General features: G+C 42.8%; 1 protein-coding gene across 1 annotated transcript in view; it reads right to left on the bottom strand.

Annotated features, from left to right (window-relative positions):
* Positions 1-14103: 14103 nt before the first annotated feature.
* Positions 14104-19729, bottom strand: part of LOC138665903 (alpha-2-macroglobulin-like) — an 88826-nt gene continuing 83200 nt past the window's right edge. The window contains exons 34-36 of the mRNA XM_069753856.1: positions 19591-19693; positions 18830-18871; positions 14104-14341 (exon numbers count right to left, since the gene is read on the bottom strand). Of these exons, the coding sequence (XP_069609957.1) occupies positions 14319-14341; positions 18830-18871; positions 19591-19693 (168 nt within the window). The 3' untranslated portion in view covers positions 14104-14318. The remainder of the gene's footprint in view (positions 14342-18829; positions 18872-19590; positions 19694-19729) is intronic.

The following is a 19729-nucleotide window of genomic DNA, read 5'->3' as shown; positions in this document are numbered from 1 at the left end:
TTGACGCCATCCAGAATAAATGTGAGTCATTCAAATGAATATGATTATCCTGTTTATAAACTTCCCATGACATTTGCAAATGTTTCTTAAAGTCATCTGATTGATAAAGATGGGAGGGAAAACGCCACCCCCTCTCCTGATGTATTGGGGATGTCAATCTAGATTTAAATGTCACTGGAGCATGGTCTGAGATATGGATGTTGAGTATATCCATTTGAATTAATGTGGGGAGTATTGAGGAGTGTAGTAGCCAACAGTCTATCCTTGCGTGGGAGTCATGCACGTGGGAGTAATGGGAGTAATCCCTTTCCAGAGGGTGTTGCAATCTCCAAATATCCACCAGATCTAGATGTTTTGAAAGTGATTGAATGTTGTTTCCTTGTGCTGATCCATGAGTGACTTTCGAACCAGATCTGTCCATAGAGGCATCAGCCACCTCGTTAAAGTCGCCACCCATAATCACCCTAGATGTATCCCACCCCGCCATACCCTCCAGTATTTTGACTTGGAACTGTGCATCTGGTGTGTTCGGAGCATAGATATTAATTAGACTATAGTTTATCCCCTCAATTACAATCCTGACTAGAAGAAATCTGCCCTGTGGGTCTTCAAAGGTATCAATAACCTCATACTTAAGGCCATTGTAGATTAATATAGCCACACCTCGTTGTTTCTTGGAGTAAGATGCCTCTGCGCAAAGTGTGTATTTCCTACTAAGCAAAGATGGGTGGTTGTTTTTTATCCAATGTGTTTCTTGTAGAAAGATAATATGAAAGTTTTGTTTATGTAAAAAATTCAAAACCTTTTTTCTCTTAATTGGAGTGTTCAACCCATTTACATTCCATGAACACCAATGTAGCGAACGAATAGTGGTATCTATAACAATATCTTGACCAGTCATCAGCCCACACCTGTACGATTAAACAATTGACCAACATGTGAGTGCTCTAAATGAGATCCCCGCCCATCCCAGCGAGTAAGCTTGGGACCTCGACTTGCAGATACTGATTGGATGTGCACACAGAAGTCCCTCCCCCTCCCCCCCCACCCAATTAACTTTTTTAACAATTATCAGTAAGCTCAACTGTAAAATGAGCAACTTATAGAATAAAGACATGCCACTCAATGGGCAACGGAACAGCATCATAAACCCAACATCGCCGACAGTGAAGGAATCATGGTAGATCACATCGTTCAAGTAGGGCTAGAGTTAGCAGGTGGATGGATCTCTCCACGGAGAAACTCCAAATCCTTATTTGGGTCATTGAAGGCCCAGTTTTTCCCCACCGAGTTGAATCGCAGAATTGAGGGGTACTGCAAACTGAAACAGATGTTATTTTCCACGAGAATTTTGCAGGCAGGGTTAAAAGCTTTGCGTTTGGCTGCCACGGTAGCCGAGTAATCCTGGAACAAAAGAAACTTATGATTGTCATATAACAGGGATCGTTGTTTCCTGTAAGCTGATAGGATGCATGTTTTATCTTGAAAGTCAAGGACTTTGAAAATGACTGGTCTTGGTCTTCCTCCGTCTCCATCCCTGAGAGGTCCCAACCTGTGGGCTCTCTCTATGGCCAATGCACCTGATGGTATTGAGATGCCAAGAGACTTCGGAAGCCATTCTGAAGTTAGTTTAATCAATTCTGATGGGGAGACAGATTCAGGTATGCCTATGAGTCTCAGATTATTGCGGCGGGATCTGTTCTCAAGATCATCCACCTTATGAAGGAGGTCTGAAATGTCTTTTTCCTTATTGGTTAGTGTGTCCTTGAGAGCCTTAGTGGAGTCTTCTAAGTCTGAGATTCTCTGTTCTGCTTCTGTTATGCGCACTCCCTGGGCATTGACTTGTGACAGAATCGAATCTAAAGAAGACTGGAAGGCCGCCAGGCGATTATCAATTACGGGCGTCAACCGGTCCAAAATGGCATCTGCTATGGATTGTGTGTTCTCACTGTTGATCTCAGATGCTTGTGGAGTTGGAGATGCGCTTGCCGGTTTAAGCGTGGAGCTTCTGCCAGGTTTAATATTTTTGCCCATGTATTTATCCATAATGAGATGAAATGAGAGTCTGTTATATTAAATAAAGGAGTCAGCGATGTTTTGATGAGTGCCGCTTACATCTAGATGCTAGATTATAGAGTCCTATATATCAGTGCTGCCCTCTTTCTCCTCTCTCCACTTTAGCTGTTCATAGGTGCTATGTGGGATCCACTTTAATCTAGATAGTAATCAGCCTGCAGCCTGTGTGTAGGGACAGTCCGTGGTGTATGATTTGAGGGGGCTGCGCTGCTAGAATGGCACGGGATTGATGTGCTGATGCCTGGCACACTGAGCTGCAACGCTGTGCAAAGGTGCTATGTGGGATCTACTTTAATCCAGATAGTAATCAGCCCGCAGCCTGTGTATAGGGACAGTCAGTGGTGTCTGATTTGAAGGGGCTGCGCTGCTAGGATGCCACAAGATTGATGTGCTGATGCCTGGCACACTGAGCCGCAATGCTGTGCTGAAGTGCTATGTGGGATCCACTTTAATCCGGATAATAATCCGCCTGCAGCCTGTGTATAGGTACAGTCAGTGGTGTCTGATCTGAAGGGGCTGCGCTGCTAGGATGGCACAAGATTGATGTGCTGATGCCTGGCACACTGAGCCGCAACGCTGTGCGGTGACCTGGAGCCCACCACGAGGGGTTGTAAAATGGCGCCGGTCTGACTCCGCCTCCTGCCTTCTCCTCTCCTGCGCCGCTCTTACCGCTTATCTAGCCGGGAGGAACCCTCGTTCTTGTCGGAGCTGCTCCCCGTCATGCCGCACCTGTCCGGTAAGCTGAATGAGAGCACGGTGGGTAAGTTTCTATGTTTCCCCTGCCGTCTCGTGTTCCCGCTGTGGCGGCCTCTCTGCGCGCGGCTTTTTCTTCGGCGCTGCTTGCACCCTGTGCCTCCGGGGCAGCCAGAGAGCTGGGTCAACTGTACCGACCCTTGTCCAGACCTTATCCTGGCGCTAGGTTAGTTGGCTATTGGGGTTTTAACTTCATAAAGAGCCCGCTATCCAGGAGCTCATCTAAAAGGCGGCCATTCCCAGGCTCCGCCTCCCGGAAGTCCTTCCTGTAGATTTTAATGATTTCCTGGATCCTGTATGAAGGTATTTTTGACCATTCCTCTTTACAAAACAATTCCAGTTCAGTTAAGTTTGATGGTCGTCGAGCATGGACAGCCCTCTTCAAATGATCCCACAGATGTTCAATGACATTCAGGTCTGGGGACTGGGATGGCCATTCCAGGACAGTGTAATTGTTCCTCTGCATGAATGCCTGAGTAGATTTGGAGCGGTGTTTTGGATCATTGTCTTGCTGAAAGATCCATCCCCTGAGTAACTTCAACTTTGTCACTGATTCATGAACATTATTGTCAAGAATCTGCTGATACTGAGAGGAATCCATGTGTTAGGGCTAGCGGAACGCACCAAGTAAATATAGAAGTTTTATTGTAATTGATGCGTTCGCAGCCTGGGGTCCACCGTGCAGGAGAACCTGCTGCTAGCAAACGGCGGAACTATATGGCGGTATGAGCTAACTCTGTTACTTCACAGAGTAGCTGTGAAATCAACGCACTGCACCCTGTTTGACTTCACACAGGCACAGGCTAACTACCCAAGTGAGAGCAGTCAGTGGTCATGCATACACACAAAACTCCTCGCCGGAGGTGCCAGCATTCTAGGGGCTTATTTAAGCCAGGTCCCTGAATACATATACACAAAATCTCCTCGCCGGAGGTGTCAGCATTCTAGGGGCTTATTTCAGCCGGGTCCCTGAACACAAACACACATGACCACACTGGCGCAAAGCACATAACATAGAAAGATACTGGCGCATGGCCGTGCGGCCATGCGAGCCTTAAATAGTTGCAGCACGTACAGGACCTTCCTAGAAGGACCAACAAGAGGCTGCCACAGACCTTGAGCACCTACAGGACCTTCCTGAAGGACTAATGGCTTTAGCTGCAGTATCTGAACATGTGACCCTTGATCTCCACTGAGAGATCTTACTCTGGGCATGCTCAGAATGAGAAAAGCAGGACTTAGTCCCAGAAGCATCTGCTCGCCGCTGCCCAGCACTGACTTCAATGGCAGAAGCAGGAAAAGCAGCAGTAACTCTTTGTACAGGGTCAGACTGAGCGAGATACTGGGACCGACGTCTCCGCTGAGCAGGCTCCACTGCGGCAGGAGAAGAATGGGAGACTGCAGCGGAGATGGCCGAGATTCCCCCTGTGCAGAGGAGGGTCCTCGACCCCTAACACTATGTGTCCCTCAACTTTAACAAGATTCCCGGTGCCAGCATTGGCCACATAGCCCCAAAGCATGATGGAACCTCCACCAAATTTTGCTGTGGGTAGCAAGTGTTTTTCTTGGTATGCTGTGTTTTTTGGCCGCCATGCATAACGCCTTTTTGTATGACCAAACAACTCAATCTTGGTTTCATCAGTCCACAGGACCTTCTTCCAAAAAGAAATTGGCTTCTCCAAATGTGCTTTTGCATACCTCAGCCGACTCTGTTTGTGGCGTGCGTGCAGAAACGGCTTCTTTCGCATCACTCTCCCATACAGCTTCTCCTTGTGCAAAGTGCGTTGTATAGTTGACCGATGCACAGTGACACCATCTGCAGCAAGTTGATGCTGCAGCTCTCTGGAGGTGGTCTGAGGATTGTCCTTGACTGATCTCACCATTCTTCTTCTCTGCCTTTCTGATGTTTTTCTTGGCCTGCCACTTCTGGACTTAACAAGAACTGTACCTGTGTTCTTCCATTTCCTTACTGTGTTCCTCACAGATGAAATTGACAGGTTACATCTCTGAGACAGCTTTTTGTATCCCTCCCCTGAACAACTATGTTGAATAATCTTTGTTTTCAGATCATTTGACAGTTGTTTTGAGGAGCCCATGATGCCACTCTTCAGCGGAGATTCAAACAGGAGAACAACTTGCAAGTGGCCACTTTAAGTAGCTTTTCTCATGATTGCATCACCTGGCTATGAAGTTCAAAGCTCAATGAGGTTAGAAAGCCAAAAAAAGTGCTTTAGTAAGTCAGTAAAAAGTAAGTAGGAGTATTTAAAACAAGAAAATGATAATGGTGCCCATACTTATGCACCTGTCAAATTTTGTTTGAATGCAGATTGCACATTTTCTATTAGTACAATAAAACTCATTTCAAGGCAGAAACATTACTGTGTCTAACAGTTATTAGATATATGAAACTGAAATAGCTGTTGCAAAAAAAAAACAATTTTTATAAAACATTAAGTTTAAGATTAATAGGGGTGCCCAAACTTTTTCATATAACTGTACATGAATTTGTCATTTTCCTTCACTTCCACTTCAACTTGCCCTTTCCTGTTTAGGGTTGGTGTGCATGTGTGGGCGACAAAGTGAGGACAAAGTGAGTCCATGCCTCCTCCACTTTCTCTGAAAGGATCGGGCACATGTTGTAATCACATGACCAAAGGTTTGAGGTTAGGTTGCCAAAGGACGAAAGGCACTGCATCCTGATGCATGCGCCATAGATATGCAGAAAAGCAACACTGTCCTCTAAAAGGCAGCATTTCATTTGACAACCACCATATTTAAACCCATGATGCTCCTCTGTCGTGACCCGATGAAGGGTCTTGAGGGGCATGACTAGGCAAACACCTGGCTTTTTCCTAGAGCCCCTTATGTAGGGTTTATGCTTAGCTCCCGGATTGCTACTTCCAACAGGTGGTGCTATATAGAGTTCAAGTCCTCTTTCTCTCTGACGAGACAAGTTGCATATAGCTCCAGATGGACACCAGGTACTATTCCAGGACATACAGTGGGGCAAAAAAGTATTTAGTCAGTCAGCAATAGTGCAAGTTCCGCCACTTAAAAAGATGAGAGGCGTCTGTAATTTACATCATAGGTAGACCTCAACTATGGGAGACAAACTGAGAAAAAAAAATCCAGAAAATCACATTGTCTGTTTTTTTAACATTTTATTTGCATATTATGGTGGAAAATAAGTATTTGGTCAGAAACAAAATTTCATCTCAATGCTTTGTAATATATCCTTTGTTGGCAATGACAGAGGTCAAACGTTTTCTGTAAGTCTTCACAAGGTTGCCACACACTGTTGTTGGTATGTTGGCCCATTCCTCCATGCAGATCTCCTCTAGAGCAGTGATGTTTTTGGCTTTTCGCTTGGCAACACGGACTTTCAACTCCCTCCAAAGGTTTTCTATAGGGTTGAGATCTGGAGACTGGCTAGGCCAATCCAGGACCTTGAAATGCTTCTTACGAAGCCACTCCTTCGTTGCCCTGGCGGTGTGCTTTGGATCATTGTCATGTTGAAAGACCCAGCCACGTTTCATCTTCAATGCCCTTGCTGATGGAAGGAGGTTTGCACTCAAAATCTCACGATACATGGCCCCATTCATTCTTTCATGTACCCGGATCAGTCGTCCTGGCCCCTTTGCAGAGAAACAGCCCCAAAGCATGATGTTTCCACCACCATGCTTTACAGTAGGTATGGTGTTTGATGGATGCAACTCAGTATTCTTTTTCCTCCAAACACGACAAGTTGTGTTTCTACCAAACAGTTCCAGTTTGGTTTCATCAGACCATAGGACATTCTCCCAAAACTCCTCTGGATCATCCAAATGCTGTCTAGCAAACTTCAGACGGGCCCGGACATGTACTGGCTTAAGCAGTGGGACACGTCTGGCACTGCAGGATCTGAGTCCATGGTGGCGTAATGTGTTACTTATGGTAGGCCTTGTTACATTGGTCCCAGCTCTCTGCAGTTCATTCACTAGGTCCCCCCGCGTGGTTCTGGGATTTTTGCTCACCGTTCTTTCGATCATTCTGACCCCACGGGGTGGGATTTTGCGTGGAGCCCCAGATCGAGGGAGATTATCAGTGGTCTTGTATGTCTTCCATTTTCTAATTATTGCTCCCACTGTTGATTTCTTCACTCCAAGCTGGTTGGCTATTGCAGATTCAGTCTTCCCAGCCTGGTGCAGGGCTACAATTTTGTTTCTGGTGTCCTTTGACAGCTCTTTGGTCTTCACCTTAGTGGAGTTTGGAGTCAGACTGTTTGAGGGTGTGCACAGGTGTCTTTTTATACTGATAACAAGTTTAAACAGGTGCCATTACTACAGGTAATGAGTGGAGGAAAGAGGAGACTCTTAAAGAAGAAGTTACAGGTCTGTGAGAGCCAGAAATCTTGATTGTTTGTTTCTGACCAAATACTTATTTTCCACCATAATATGCAAATAAAATGATGAAAAAAACAGACAATGTGATTTTCTGGATTTTTTTTTCTCAGTTTGTCTCCCATAGTTGAGGTCTACCTATGATGTAAATTACAGACGCCTCTCATCTTTTTAAGTGGTGGAACTTGCACTATTGCTGACTGACTAAATACTTTTTTGCCCCACTGTACCTCGGACATACAGTAGCAGTCCCTCTATGGGGCAGGAAGCTGTAATGGGAAGGCTGAGCTGGTATTGGCAGACATTGCAGGAATATGGGAATGGCAGGTGCTGGCAGGAGTGGCTGGTATTCAGACTGGCATGACAGGTGCAGGCAGTATGGCTGGTATACTGGCAGGCACGGCAGGTGCAGGCAGGTATGACTCTTACACAGGCAGGCACGGCATGTGCAGGCAGATACGGCAGGTACACAGGCAGGCACAGCAGTGCAAACAGGTACAGGTGGTATACAAGCAGGCACGGCATGTGCAGGCAGGTAAGGCTGGTATACAGTCAGGCATGGCAGATGTAAAGGGGTATGGTTGGTGTACGGGCAGGCAAGGAAGATATGCAAGAAGGCACTGTAAGATATGCTAGAATAGTGGACCTCAGAAGTAGCAAGCATGCAAACAAGTAAAGTGAACACCTTGCTCAGGCACCTCCCAAGAGGTGGAAGTGCCTCAAATAATAAGTGTCACCCAGCCATTGACTGGGGACACTTTAGCTTGGCTCACTGTCACCCTGAGCACAGTGCTTGGGGATCTGCTGGCATGCGCAGACCCTAGGAGACAGAAGCAGGAAGAGTAAGCATGGGACTAGATCTGGGGTGGTGAGTGAGTCGGTGTCCTGTCTGGGGGAGAGGAGAATGGAAGCGTACAGGAATGCCAATGCTACAATTTCTATGATATTTGTTATGGCCAAGAACAGGTGATAGTCATTGTGACTTATTTGCGGTGCATGTCATTCATGGAATAAATACTTTGTAAGGAATAATGAAATTATAAATATGTACAGTGGGGCAAAAAAGTATTTAGTCAGTCAGCAATAGTGCAAGTTCCACCACTTAAAAAGATGAGAGGCGTCTGTAACTTACATCATAGGTAGACCTCAACTATGGGAGACAAACTGAGGAAAAAAAATCCAGAAAATCACATTGTCTGTTTTTTTAACATTTTATTTGCATATTATGGTGGAAAATAAGTATTTGGTCAGAAACAAAATTTCATCTCAATACTTTGTAATATATCCTTTGTTGGCAATGACAGAGGTCAAACGTTTTCTGTAAGTCTTCACAAGGTTGCCACACACTGTTGTTGGTATGTTGGCCCATTCCTCCATGCAGATCTCCTCTAGAGCAGTGATGTTTTTGGCTTTTCACTTGGCAACACGGACTTTCAACTCCCTCCAAAGGTTTTCTATAGGGTTGAGATCTGTAGTCTGGCTAGGCCACTCCAGGACCTTGAAATGCTTCTTACGAAGCCACTCCTTCGTTGCCCTGGCGGTGTGCTTTGGATCATTGTCATGTTGAAAGACCCAGCCACGTTTCATCTTCAATGCCCTTGCTGATGGAAGGAGGTTTGCACTCAAAATCTCACGATACATGGCCCCATTCATTCTTTCATGTACCCGGATCAGTCGTCCTGGCCCCTTTGCAGAGAAACAGCCCCAAAGCATGATGTTTCCACCACCATGCTTTACAGTAGGTATGGTGTTTGATGGATGCAACTCAGTATTCTTTTTCCTCCAAACACGACAAGTTGTGTTTCTACCAAACAGTTCCAGTTTGGTTTCATCAGACCATAGGACATTCTCCCAAAACTCCTCTGGATCATCCAAATGCTCTCTAGCAAACTTCAGACGGGCCCGGACATGTACTGGCTTAAGCAGTGGGACACGTCTGGCACTGCAGGATCTGAGTCCATGGTGGCGTAGTGTGTTACTTATGGTAGGCCTTGTTACATTGGTCCCAGCCCTCTGCAGTTCACTCACTAGGTCCCCCCGCGTGGTTCTGGGATTTTTGCTCACCGTTCTTGTGATCATTCTGACCCCACGGGGTGGGATTTTGCGTGGAGCCCCAGATCGAGGGAGATTATCAGTGGTCTTGTATGTCTTCCATTTTCTAATTATTGCTCCTACTGTTGATTTCTTCACTCCAAGCTGGTTGGCTATTGCAGATTCAGTCTTCCCAGCCTGGTGCAGGGCTACAATTTTGTTTCTGGTGTCCTTTGACAGCTCTTTGGTCTTCACCATAGTGGAGTTTGGAGTCAGACTGTTTGAGGGTGTGCACAGGTGTCTTTTTATACTGATAACAAGTTTAAACAGGTGCCATTACTACAGGTAATGAGTGGAGGAAAGAGGAGACTCTTAAAGAAGAAGTTACAGGTCTGTGAGAGCCAGAAATCTTGATTGTTTGTTTCTGACCAAATACTTATTTTCCACCATAATATGCAAATAAAATGTTAAAAAAACAGACAATGTGATTTTCTGGATTTTTTTTTCTCAGTTTGTCTCCCATAGTTGAGGTCTACCTATGATGTAAATTACAGACGCCTCTCATCTTTTTAAGTGGTGGAACTTGCACTATTGCTGACTGACTAAATACTTTTTTGCCCCACTGTACATTGCTTTTCATGTGATACATGCAATGTTATTTTGTAGGCTGAAGCACTAAGCCACTTTAATCATTGTATACCCACAGTTTGTGACCGTTATAGTAAATGCCATCTATGTGACATCTCACAGGAGTGTTTCTAGATATGTGTAGCTCCACAATATTCTATTTCAAATGTGAGCCCATCTGTCAGTAGTTAATCACACTATCTATGTATAGAATTATGGTCTAAAACAGCTGTATTTAATATGATATATTCATGGTGCATGTCACTTTCAGTTTTCACTTTCTGTAAATTGGATAAGATCTACTTTGAAAGTGGTATTTATTTAACCTGCTATGATAATTCTTTAATGTGCAAGGCATGTATTTGAATGATGGTGTTCATATCCCTCTTGTGTAAGCACCTTTCTGATTTTAATATACAGTATTTTTTTTAAATACATCTAATAAGAGATTACATTTTTTATATCAACATTTGTGTTTTATTTCTTCTTACTGAGCGAAAAAGAAATTTTTGAAACCTTGGTATATGGAAATGTGAATGTATATTTAAAGTTTTGGACTATTTTGTGTTATGAGATTTGGAAAATATAATGTTAGGTATAATACATCACTATAATGTGTGCAAATACAGGACATATCTTTAATTTGAAAGGGCTCTCTTCTAAGCAAACGGGTCAGTTTTGAAGTTTGTCCATACTTTTACCTGAGTGTTAGCCAAACTGTAACAACTGTGCCGATTTGTGCCTCCTGCGGGGGCGCAGCTTTATTTAATGTGAACCCCCTGACTGGCCGGCCTGGTTATGTTAAAATTCCCACCCCCTGCTTTTTTTCGGTGCACAGGGAAGGGGTTAATGTTGGCATTTTTCTCCTTTTTCTAATAGGCAGGTTAGCATTTGGGCAGCGTCACTTCCGGTTTGGGGATTTATGACTTCCCTTTGGCGGGGTATATAAAGCAGTGCCTGAGGCATTTTTCCCTCTTTGAACTTGATGTCAACCTTGTTTTGGTTTTCATTTTACTGAAAGTGGTTAATTGGTTGTCATTTTGGTTTATTTTGTCGCAAAGTTTGATGAAAGTCGCAGCGATGGCGGAAGAACAAGATGGGTAACATGTGTCGGGAGTCCGGCGGCGTATCTCCACAACTTCCAGTGGTTATCTGAAAGAGAGCTGCGACCTTACCCCTCCAACAAAGAAGGGTTTTTGTTATAAAACATGAGAATTGTTTTGCCATGTATTCTCCAATAAATTTATATGTTAAATATAAGAATGTTTCTTTCTTTGTGTCGGGGGAAAGCGGGGTAGGTGGTGTTTATGGTCTGGGCAGTCTCTGTTTCTGCTTTGGCCACTGGGCAGTAGTACACCGTTGTTGCTTGTGACTCGTAGGACAGCACCAGTGTTGCTTGACCTCCTTTCCTGTTGTTCACCAGTGCGAGAGGCATTCGCTGTAAGGAATATATCTCCCATCCAGCACCTTACCCCTCACTGTGTCTTAGGAGCTATGGGGTTAATTTTGGTCTAGGTTTCGACCTGTCCTTCATGAGAGAGCTGGGCAAGGCAGTCAGCTATTTAAACCCCGGAAGCACTGACTACTGCCAGCCAATAGTTCCGCTATATAAGTTTGTGCTGTACTTCTGTGTTTTTTCCTGTTTATTTATGTTCTTTGACTTTGGTTTTGACATTTAACTAAACACTTGTTTCATGATTCTATCCCTGATGTGACCTCCTGGATCTGACCCGGCTACCTGACTATCCTTGCCAGCTTGTGCCATCGAACAGAAGCTGACTCTGTGGGACTAGCCCAGGGACTCCTATGTAAGTCCAGATATCTGTACATGGCCTAAAGGGTGAAGGCTTTGGCAACCCCTGGGTTCTGGGAAATGACGTATCTTGTGTCAAGTATGTTTGTGGTAGCCATTTTGGAGGCGACTTATAAACAGTGGATACATGACACAAACAAGTCTCAAGTCTCTCAGTCATCCACATCATAAAGTTTGGCATCTGCTGTTTACCTATTGGGAAATAAGTTAAAAGGGGGGACATGTCCTCCCAATAGCGATACTCCGTGGAGTTATACTATACAAGAAAGCTTTTATTATATTCACAAAATGAACACTTGTTACAATGTCACAAAGTAGTGAGGTCACCTGCCTGTTTTTCCATTATGGCTTTATCTGAATAAGATGAATTATTTTTGCATCGTATGGAGTGGCGCTTGTTCTAATTGTACTGGAATTGCTGGTAATTTGGGGAAAACTACACAGAAGTAACTAGGCCCTATGGCTGGCATAGGTTACATACTGTGGGTACGGAAATGGACAGCATGTGACTTAAATATGAGTGGCTGAGCAAAGGGTCTGAATACTTATGTGATATTTCAGTTTATCTTTTTTAATAAATTTGCAAAAATTTCTACATTTCTGTTTTTTTACAGTCTGTTAGGGGTCGAATTCCCACCTCTGCCCAGGGGGAGTCTCGAGCCATCTCCGCTGCGGTCTCCCATTCTTCTCCTGCCGCAGTGGAGCCTGATCTCTGGAGGTATTTCTTCCCAACGTCTTGCTCAGTCTGATTATGTACAAAGAGTTACTGCTACCTTTCCAGCTTCTGCCATTGTAGCCAGTACTGGTCAGCGGTGAGCAGACGCTTCTGGGACTAAGTCCTACTTTTCCCCTTCTGATCATGCCCAGGGTAAGATCTCTCATTGGAGATCAAGGGTCACATGCTCAGGTACTGCAGCAACTCCCATTGGTCCTCTAGGAAGGTCCTGAAGTTGCTCAAGTTCTGTGGCAGCCACCCATTGGTCCTTCTGAGAAGGTCCTGTAGTTGCTGCAGCTATAAAAGGTTTGCATGACCGCACGGCCATGCGCTAGTATCAATCTAACTTATGTGCTTTGTGCCAGTGTGGTTATGTGTGTATGTATTCAGGGACCCGGCTGAAATAAGTCCCTAGAATACCGGCACCTCCGGTGAGGAGATTGTGTGTTTGCATGACCACTGACTGCTATCAGCTCAGCAGTTAGCTTGTGCTCCTGTGAGTCTAACAGGGCGCAGTGCTTTCCTTTCACGGCTACTCTGTGAAGTAACAGAGCAAGCTTATACCGCCAAATAGTGCCACCATTCACTAGCAGCATGTTCCTCCTGCACGGTGGACCCTGGGCTGCGAACGCACCAATAATAAACATCTATATTTACTCGGTGCATTCTGCTAGCCCTAACAGTCACGTTAGGGTGCAGAATGTACATTAATGAGATTTTTTTTTTACTTTTTGAATTTACCAAATGGCTGCAATGAAACAAAGAGTGAAACATTTAAAGGGGTCTGAATACTTTCTGTACCCACTGTACTGTATGTCTGTGTGAAGGCAACATTGACCTGGGGTGATTGTGAAGTTAACCTTCACTTATTTGGAAAAAGACTCTAAGTATCAAAATAAAAGAACTTTTAAAGTTGTGTTAGAGAACTTCAAATATTCCATGCCATTAGGAATGTTTAGTAATCACCAAGCTTAATGTGCTGTGTACAATGAACTGCAGCCACTAAGTCTATTGTACATAAAGAAAACTAAACTCTGTTTTATAAAGAGGATCTTTATGTAGTAATGTCGGCAGAGCAGAATGCCTATAATCACCTTCTCACAATCATGTACAGGTGCATCTGACAAATTTAGAATATCATCAAAAAGTTAATTTATTTCACTTCTTCAATACAAATAGTGAAACTCATATATTATATAGAGTCATTACACACAGAGTGATCTATTTTAAGTGTTTATTTCCGTTAATGTTGATGATTATGGCTTACAGCCGATTGAAACCCAAAAGTCATTATCTCAGAAAATTAGAATACTTCATAACACCAGCTTGAAAAAATGATTTTGATGATATTCTAATTTTGTCAGATGCACCTGTATATAACACTTCTCTCCTGCTTCCTTTCTCATCTGGAGCTATCAACATTTTCAAATGCACCCTAAAACCCAGTCTAGCAATATTTCGAATTCTATATGACATTTCTAGAGCTGTAATTTAGAGATTATAAACTCTAACAGAAAGAAAGTATTTTATATCTGATGTATCTCTTTGGCCTTGTCTCATTGGTTTATACCACACCGTCTTTTGAATTTTGGAACATTTAATATTTAAATATGTAAAGTATAAAAATATGAATAAATTATATTTACTGGAATGGGACTGCATTGCAATGCAAGGCACAACCAGTGGACAAAAGCTCTGTACGCTGATTTTATACGAGCTACATTTTTATTCTTTTTTTTCCCTAGAATTCTCCAAGACAGTTGACTAGTAAGAGTAAGCAAATTACAAGATGTGGGACATGTTTGTCATTATGTTTGTTGTTTTTATTGTTATTATTACAGTTTTATTATTATTAGTATGATCAGACTGTTGGTTTCCAGTGCTTGGTTGTAGGTACTGATGCCGTAAATCGAGCAGCCCGGTCTCATCTTGAATTTCCTGATTTATCTGTAGTCAAAGAAATAACAGAAGAAGGATTATACAGTATTTAGCTTAGTAACACAATATAATGATATATTGCATCATCCCAACTTGTTTTATTGTTAGGCTAGGGTCACACAACGGTATTTTCACTCATCAGAGACAATCGGGATGATTATGCTAATCACGCTTTGATCAGAATGTGATTCCATTTTCTCGGATCAAAAGAAGATGGGAAATTTTTTTTCCATCTCCTCCATTCTACCGGTCCATAAAAATCAAACTGCACTAAAATGTCATCCAAGTGCAGTCCTATTTTTCCCATGGACTCAATAACTTGCGTGGTCTAGGTGGATCAGAATATCGGGTACAAATTGAGAGCATGCTGCAAGTTTGTTTTCCAGGGAAAACTGAAGTAGTGTATACTTCACCTAGGTTCTTGTCTTAGGCTAGGTTCACATTGCGTTAGTGCAATCCGTTTAGCGGATACGCTAACGGATTGCGCTAACGCAATGTCCAAAAAGGGATTGCGTTCGGCAATCCCGCAAGCGCAGATGCCCGATCTGCGCTAGCGAGGAACGGACCCTGAACGCTGCAAGCAGCGTTCGAGGTCTGTCCGAAACTAACGGCACATCGCAGACGCATGCCAAAAATGGCATACGTTAGGGATCTGTTAGCACATTGCAGTCAATGGGTGCGCTAACCGATCCATTACATAGCGTTAATTGCGACAATTGCACCATGTAACGGAGTCCCTTAGCGGACACCCACTAACGCAATGTGAACCTAGCCTTATACATTTTGATAGTCAGCTATGAAGTTTCTTATCAACAAATCAAAACTCCCAAGATGACTATATATCCCAGCTCTGTTTAGCCTAGATTTTTGGTAGAACTGTGGATTTCATCTGTAAAGCTGAGATGTTTTTTAAGCTCCATAAGGCCGTGGCCAATTTCCATTTTTTTCTCCCTTTCTTCTAAGAGCCATAACATTTTTATTTTTTAATCCATATGCCCGTAAGAGCACTTCTTTTTTTTGCAGGATGAGTTGTACTTTTGAGTGACACTTTTACATTTATCATGTAATGCACAGGAAAGCAAGGAAAATATTCCAATTGCATTAGAATTGCAAAAATGTAAAAAAGTACAATTTTACAACTGTATTTACCATGTTACTGATAGAACAAAAAATATGGAAAATCGACACGGCTCCCAAACCCTGAAATAAAATCCAGTGAAATCTGCGCTTATAAATCCAAATGCCCCCCCTCTTTCTGAGCCCCACTTTGCCTAAACTACAGTGTTTGTTAATTGAGCTCTTTCCACTAGAATAATGCCAATTATGGGGTGCATGTCTCCAGAAGCACAAGCCGGGTACAATGTATGGGGTCGCTACAATATATGGGGGCTCTACATTGTATGGCGGCACAATGTATGGGCACAAAACTGGTATATTTGCAGTTGTCCAGAAAAAAAGCCAGGCATGGATGTTACAAAAAATTCGCTGGAATCAAACATGAATTTATTGAGAGGTTCAATGTCTACAGTTAGTTCACTTTGGTTTTTTTTTCTGCTGTTCTACTTTTGCAAATGATACCAGCAAAATATTCCAAAAGGCTCCAAAAGGCAAATAGCGCGCCTTCCTTCTCAGCTCTGATTTGTGGCCAAACAGTAGTTTCTGGCAACATATGGGGCAGCACCGCATTTGGGACAAATTGTGCAATAAACTGTGTGGTCCAGTTTCACCTATGAACTTTTGTGTAAGTGACAAATCAAAAAATTACATTTTTCCGCCTTGGCAGGGCAGAGAAAAGTGCCCCTGCGCAGGAGCGCAATGGAGGACACTGTGAGGATGACACAGGACACGTCATTCACATGAAGCAAGGAAGGAGGACGGCGATTGTAAGAGAGGAGGCTGCAGATCAAGGTACCAATTGGACTGGATCGCACCATTAATGAGCAAAATGAGAGCAATTTTTTTGTGCCTTCCAGAGGTCATTGGGGACATGCATACAGCATACGAGAATGCTGTCACATAAGGGAGACTTACAATTGCTGACCATACTTTACATTGGGAAATCCAAGTGAAAGGTTCCCCCTAAGTAGGATTAGGGAGATACAGTGGGGCAAAAAAGTATTTAGTCAGTCAGCAATAGTGCAAGTTCCACCACTTAAAAAGATGAGAGGCGTCTGTAATTTACATCATAGGTAGACCTCAACTATGGGAGACAAACTGAGGAAAAAAAATCCAGAAAATCACATTGTCTGTTTTTTTAACATTTTATTTGCATATTATGGTGGAAAATAAGTATTTGGTCAGATACAAAATTTCATCTCAATACTTTGTAATATATCCTTTGTTGGCAATGACAGAGGTCAAACGTTTTCTGTAAGTCTTCACAAGGTTGCCACACACTGTTGTTGGTATGTTGGCTCGTTCCTCCATGCAGATCTCCTCTAGAGCAGTGATGTTTTTGGCTTTTCGCTTGGCAACACGGACTTTCAACTCCCTCCAAAGGTTTTCTATAGGGTTGAGATCTGGAGACTGGCTAGGCCACTCCAGGACCTTGAAATGCTTCTTACGAAGCCACTCCTTCGTTGCCCTGGCGGTGTGCTTTGGATCATTGTCATGTTGAAAGACCCAGCCACGTTTCATCTTCAATGCCCTTGCTGATGGAAGGAGGTTTGCACTCAAAATCTCACGATACATGGCCCCATTCATTCTTTCATGTACCCGGATCAGTCGTCCTGGCCCCTTTCCAGAGAAACAGCCCCAAAGCATGATGTTTCCACCACCATGCTTTACAGTAGGTATGGTGTTTGATGGATGCAACTCAGAATTCTTTTTCCTCCAAACACGACAAGTTGTGTTTCTACCAAACAGTTCCAGTTTGGTTTCATCAGACCATAGGACATTCTCCCAAAACTCCTCTGGATCATCCAAATGCTCTCTAGCAAACTTCAGACGGGCCCGGACATGTACTGGCTTAAGCAGTGGGACACGTCTGGCACTGCAGGATCTGAGTCCATGGTGGCGTAGTGTGTTACTTATGGTAGGCCTTGTTACATTGGTCCCAGCTCTCTGCAGTTCATTCACTAGGTCCCCACGCGTGGTTCTGGGATTTTTGCTCACCGTTCTTGTGATCATTCTGACCCCACGGGGTGGGATTTTGCGTGGAGCCCCAGTTCGAGGGAGATTATCAGTGGTCTTGTATGTCTTCCATTTTGTAATTATTGCTCCCACTGTTGATTTCTTCACTCCAAGCTGGTTGGCTATTGCAGATTCAGTCTTCCCAGCCTGGTGCAGGGCTACAATTTTGTTTCTGGTGTCCTTTGACAGCTCTTTGGTCTTCACCATAGTGGAGTTTGGAGTCAGACTGTTTGAGGGTGTGCACAGGTGTCTTTTTATACTGATAACAAGTTTAAACAGGTGCCATTACTACAGGTAATGAGTGGAGGAAAGAGGAGACTCTTAAAGAAGAAGTTACAGGTCTGTGAGAGCCAGAAATCTTGATTGTTTGTTTCTGACCAAATACTTATTTTCCACCATAATATGCAAATAAAATGTTAAAAAAACAGACAATGTGATTTTCTGGATTTTTTTTCTCAGTTTGTCTCCCATAGTTGAGGTCTACCTATGATGTAAATTACAGACGCCTCTCATCTTTTTAAGTGGTGGAACTTGCACTATTGCTGACTGACTAAATACTTTTTTGCCCCACTGTATATAGCTGTCAGACACGTCTGATGCCATTTATGTCTCACAAGAACAACGGACTGAACATGTTGAAATCCAACAGGATCTGTCTGATCCTTCTTAACGCCAATGTTGGTTACAATGTGCCCAATATTGGATTACAATTTAGTGAACCTGTATCCAATATCTGCTAATGGGGGCTTATGTCCAGCTTTATATACATCTCATTATTTGCTGATCCAACCAAAAATTGTGGTAACCTTTAACTGAATCGATCCAACCCAAATTTGTTATAATTTTCCCCAAAATGTTGGATTCTGCTGCAGCTTCCTTGTTCTTCACATTAGTCTTTGGTTCCTCTGGCGCTGAGATCCGTCATTGCGGGTGATGTACATCACTAATGTCAAAGACTTCCATACCCCCCATATGACCACTTGAGACCAATCATTGACTTCAGCTATGGAAAAACTAAAGATTTGCAGAAGCAGTAGAGGTGTAAGGACAGGCGAGTCTCTAGGACAGGTGACTATAATGTGTTTTTTTTGTCAAAGCATAATAAATATCTTTTCATGGCAATAATTTACTTTTGATTCAGACCGATTTTTTTCAGACTGAATCAAATGAATCTTGCCAAAATTAATTTTGGAAGATAGGGTTTAGCCAATCTATTACATTTATATAGTAAATTTAGCCAAGACTCTTTATGGTCTGAGACATAAGGAAGACAAGTAAATTAGCAGGCAATAAAAGTATAATTTTGTGTACACATACTGTAGAGATCCTATAGAATAGAGCGTTTAAAAGTATGTACTCACTTACCATTACTGCAAGGGTGGTTGTAGTCTACAGTGGCATGCTCATCTGAAAGACAAAGTAGCAGCAGTAGCATTAAAGAAGAACTCCTATCAAATTTTTTATTCTCTCAATATGTTGCAGTCATCATATTATACAGCCCTGTGTTGCTAATTTTGCTCTTCTACCCAAATAATTGTTCTCTTTTCCATTAGGTCTATGATATCATGTGATAAAAAAATGACCAGCTGAATCCTTCTAACCTCTACCTAAAAACAGGAAGTCTCTTTTCTCTGCATGAGTCATCACTGCAAAGGTCGCTGGCAGGGATGGAAGGGGGATTGAGGAGTGTAAAAGCTGGATCAAGAATTGAAGAGAGGGATGATAGATGCAGAGACATGAAAAAGACCTCCTCTTTCTACATAGAGCTTAGAAGGATTCAGCTAGTGTCATGTTTAATCATGTAATGTCATAGATCTAATGGAAAAGAGAATAATAAATTGGGTAGAAGGGTAAAATGAGCAATTGTAAGTGTGCAGTGTCATATAATATGATGATTGCATTTTGTTAAGAGGATAAAAACTTTGAAGGGAGTGCTTCTTTAAGCTTTCCAATAACAATCATATACTAAGGTTAAACAGACACAGATCCATCCAAGACTGACTAAAAGAAAGCAAAAAGTCTATCCAAGCACGCAAATACAGCATAAGCTCAGGGATATAATAAAAGAATATAGAAATTAAGTATAGAAATAGCTCTAATTTAGCATTTTTGAAAAAAATATGTACCAGTTTCATAGTAATCGTAGACTTTAGCTGTAGCTGGTTTTAGGTCCTTCACCACAATGTCCTGTTCCACCATGAAGGAGAGAATGACTGAACTGTGATCAATCTATAAGAAGATAATAAAAACCTCAGTGAATCTGAA

This window comes from Ranitomeya imitator, chromosome 2 (genome assembly GCF_032444005.1).
Source record: "Ranitomeya imitator isolate aRanImi1 chromosome 2, aRanImi1.pri, whole genome shotgun sequence".
Classification (NCBI taxonomy): domain Eukaryota; kingdom Metazoa; phylum Chordata; class Amphibia; order Anura; family Dendrobatidae; genus Ranitomeya; species Ranitomeya imitator.
This window is presented reverse-complemented; position numbering and strand designations above follow the sequence as displayed.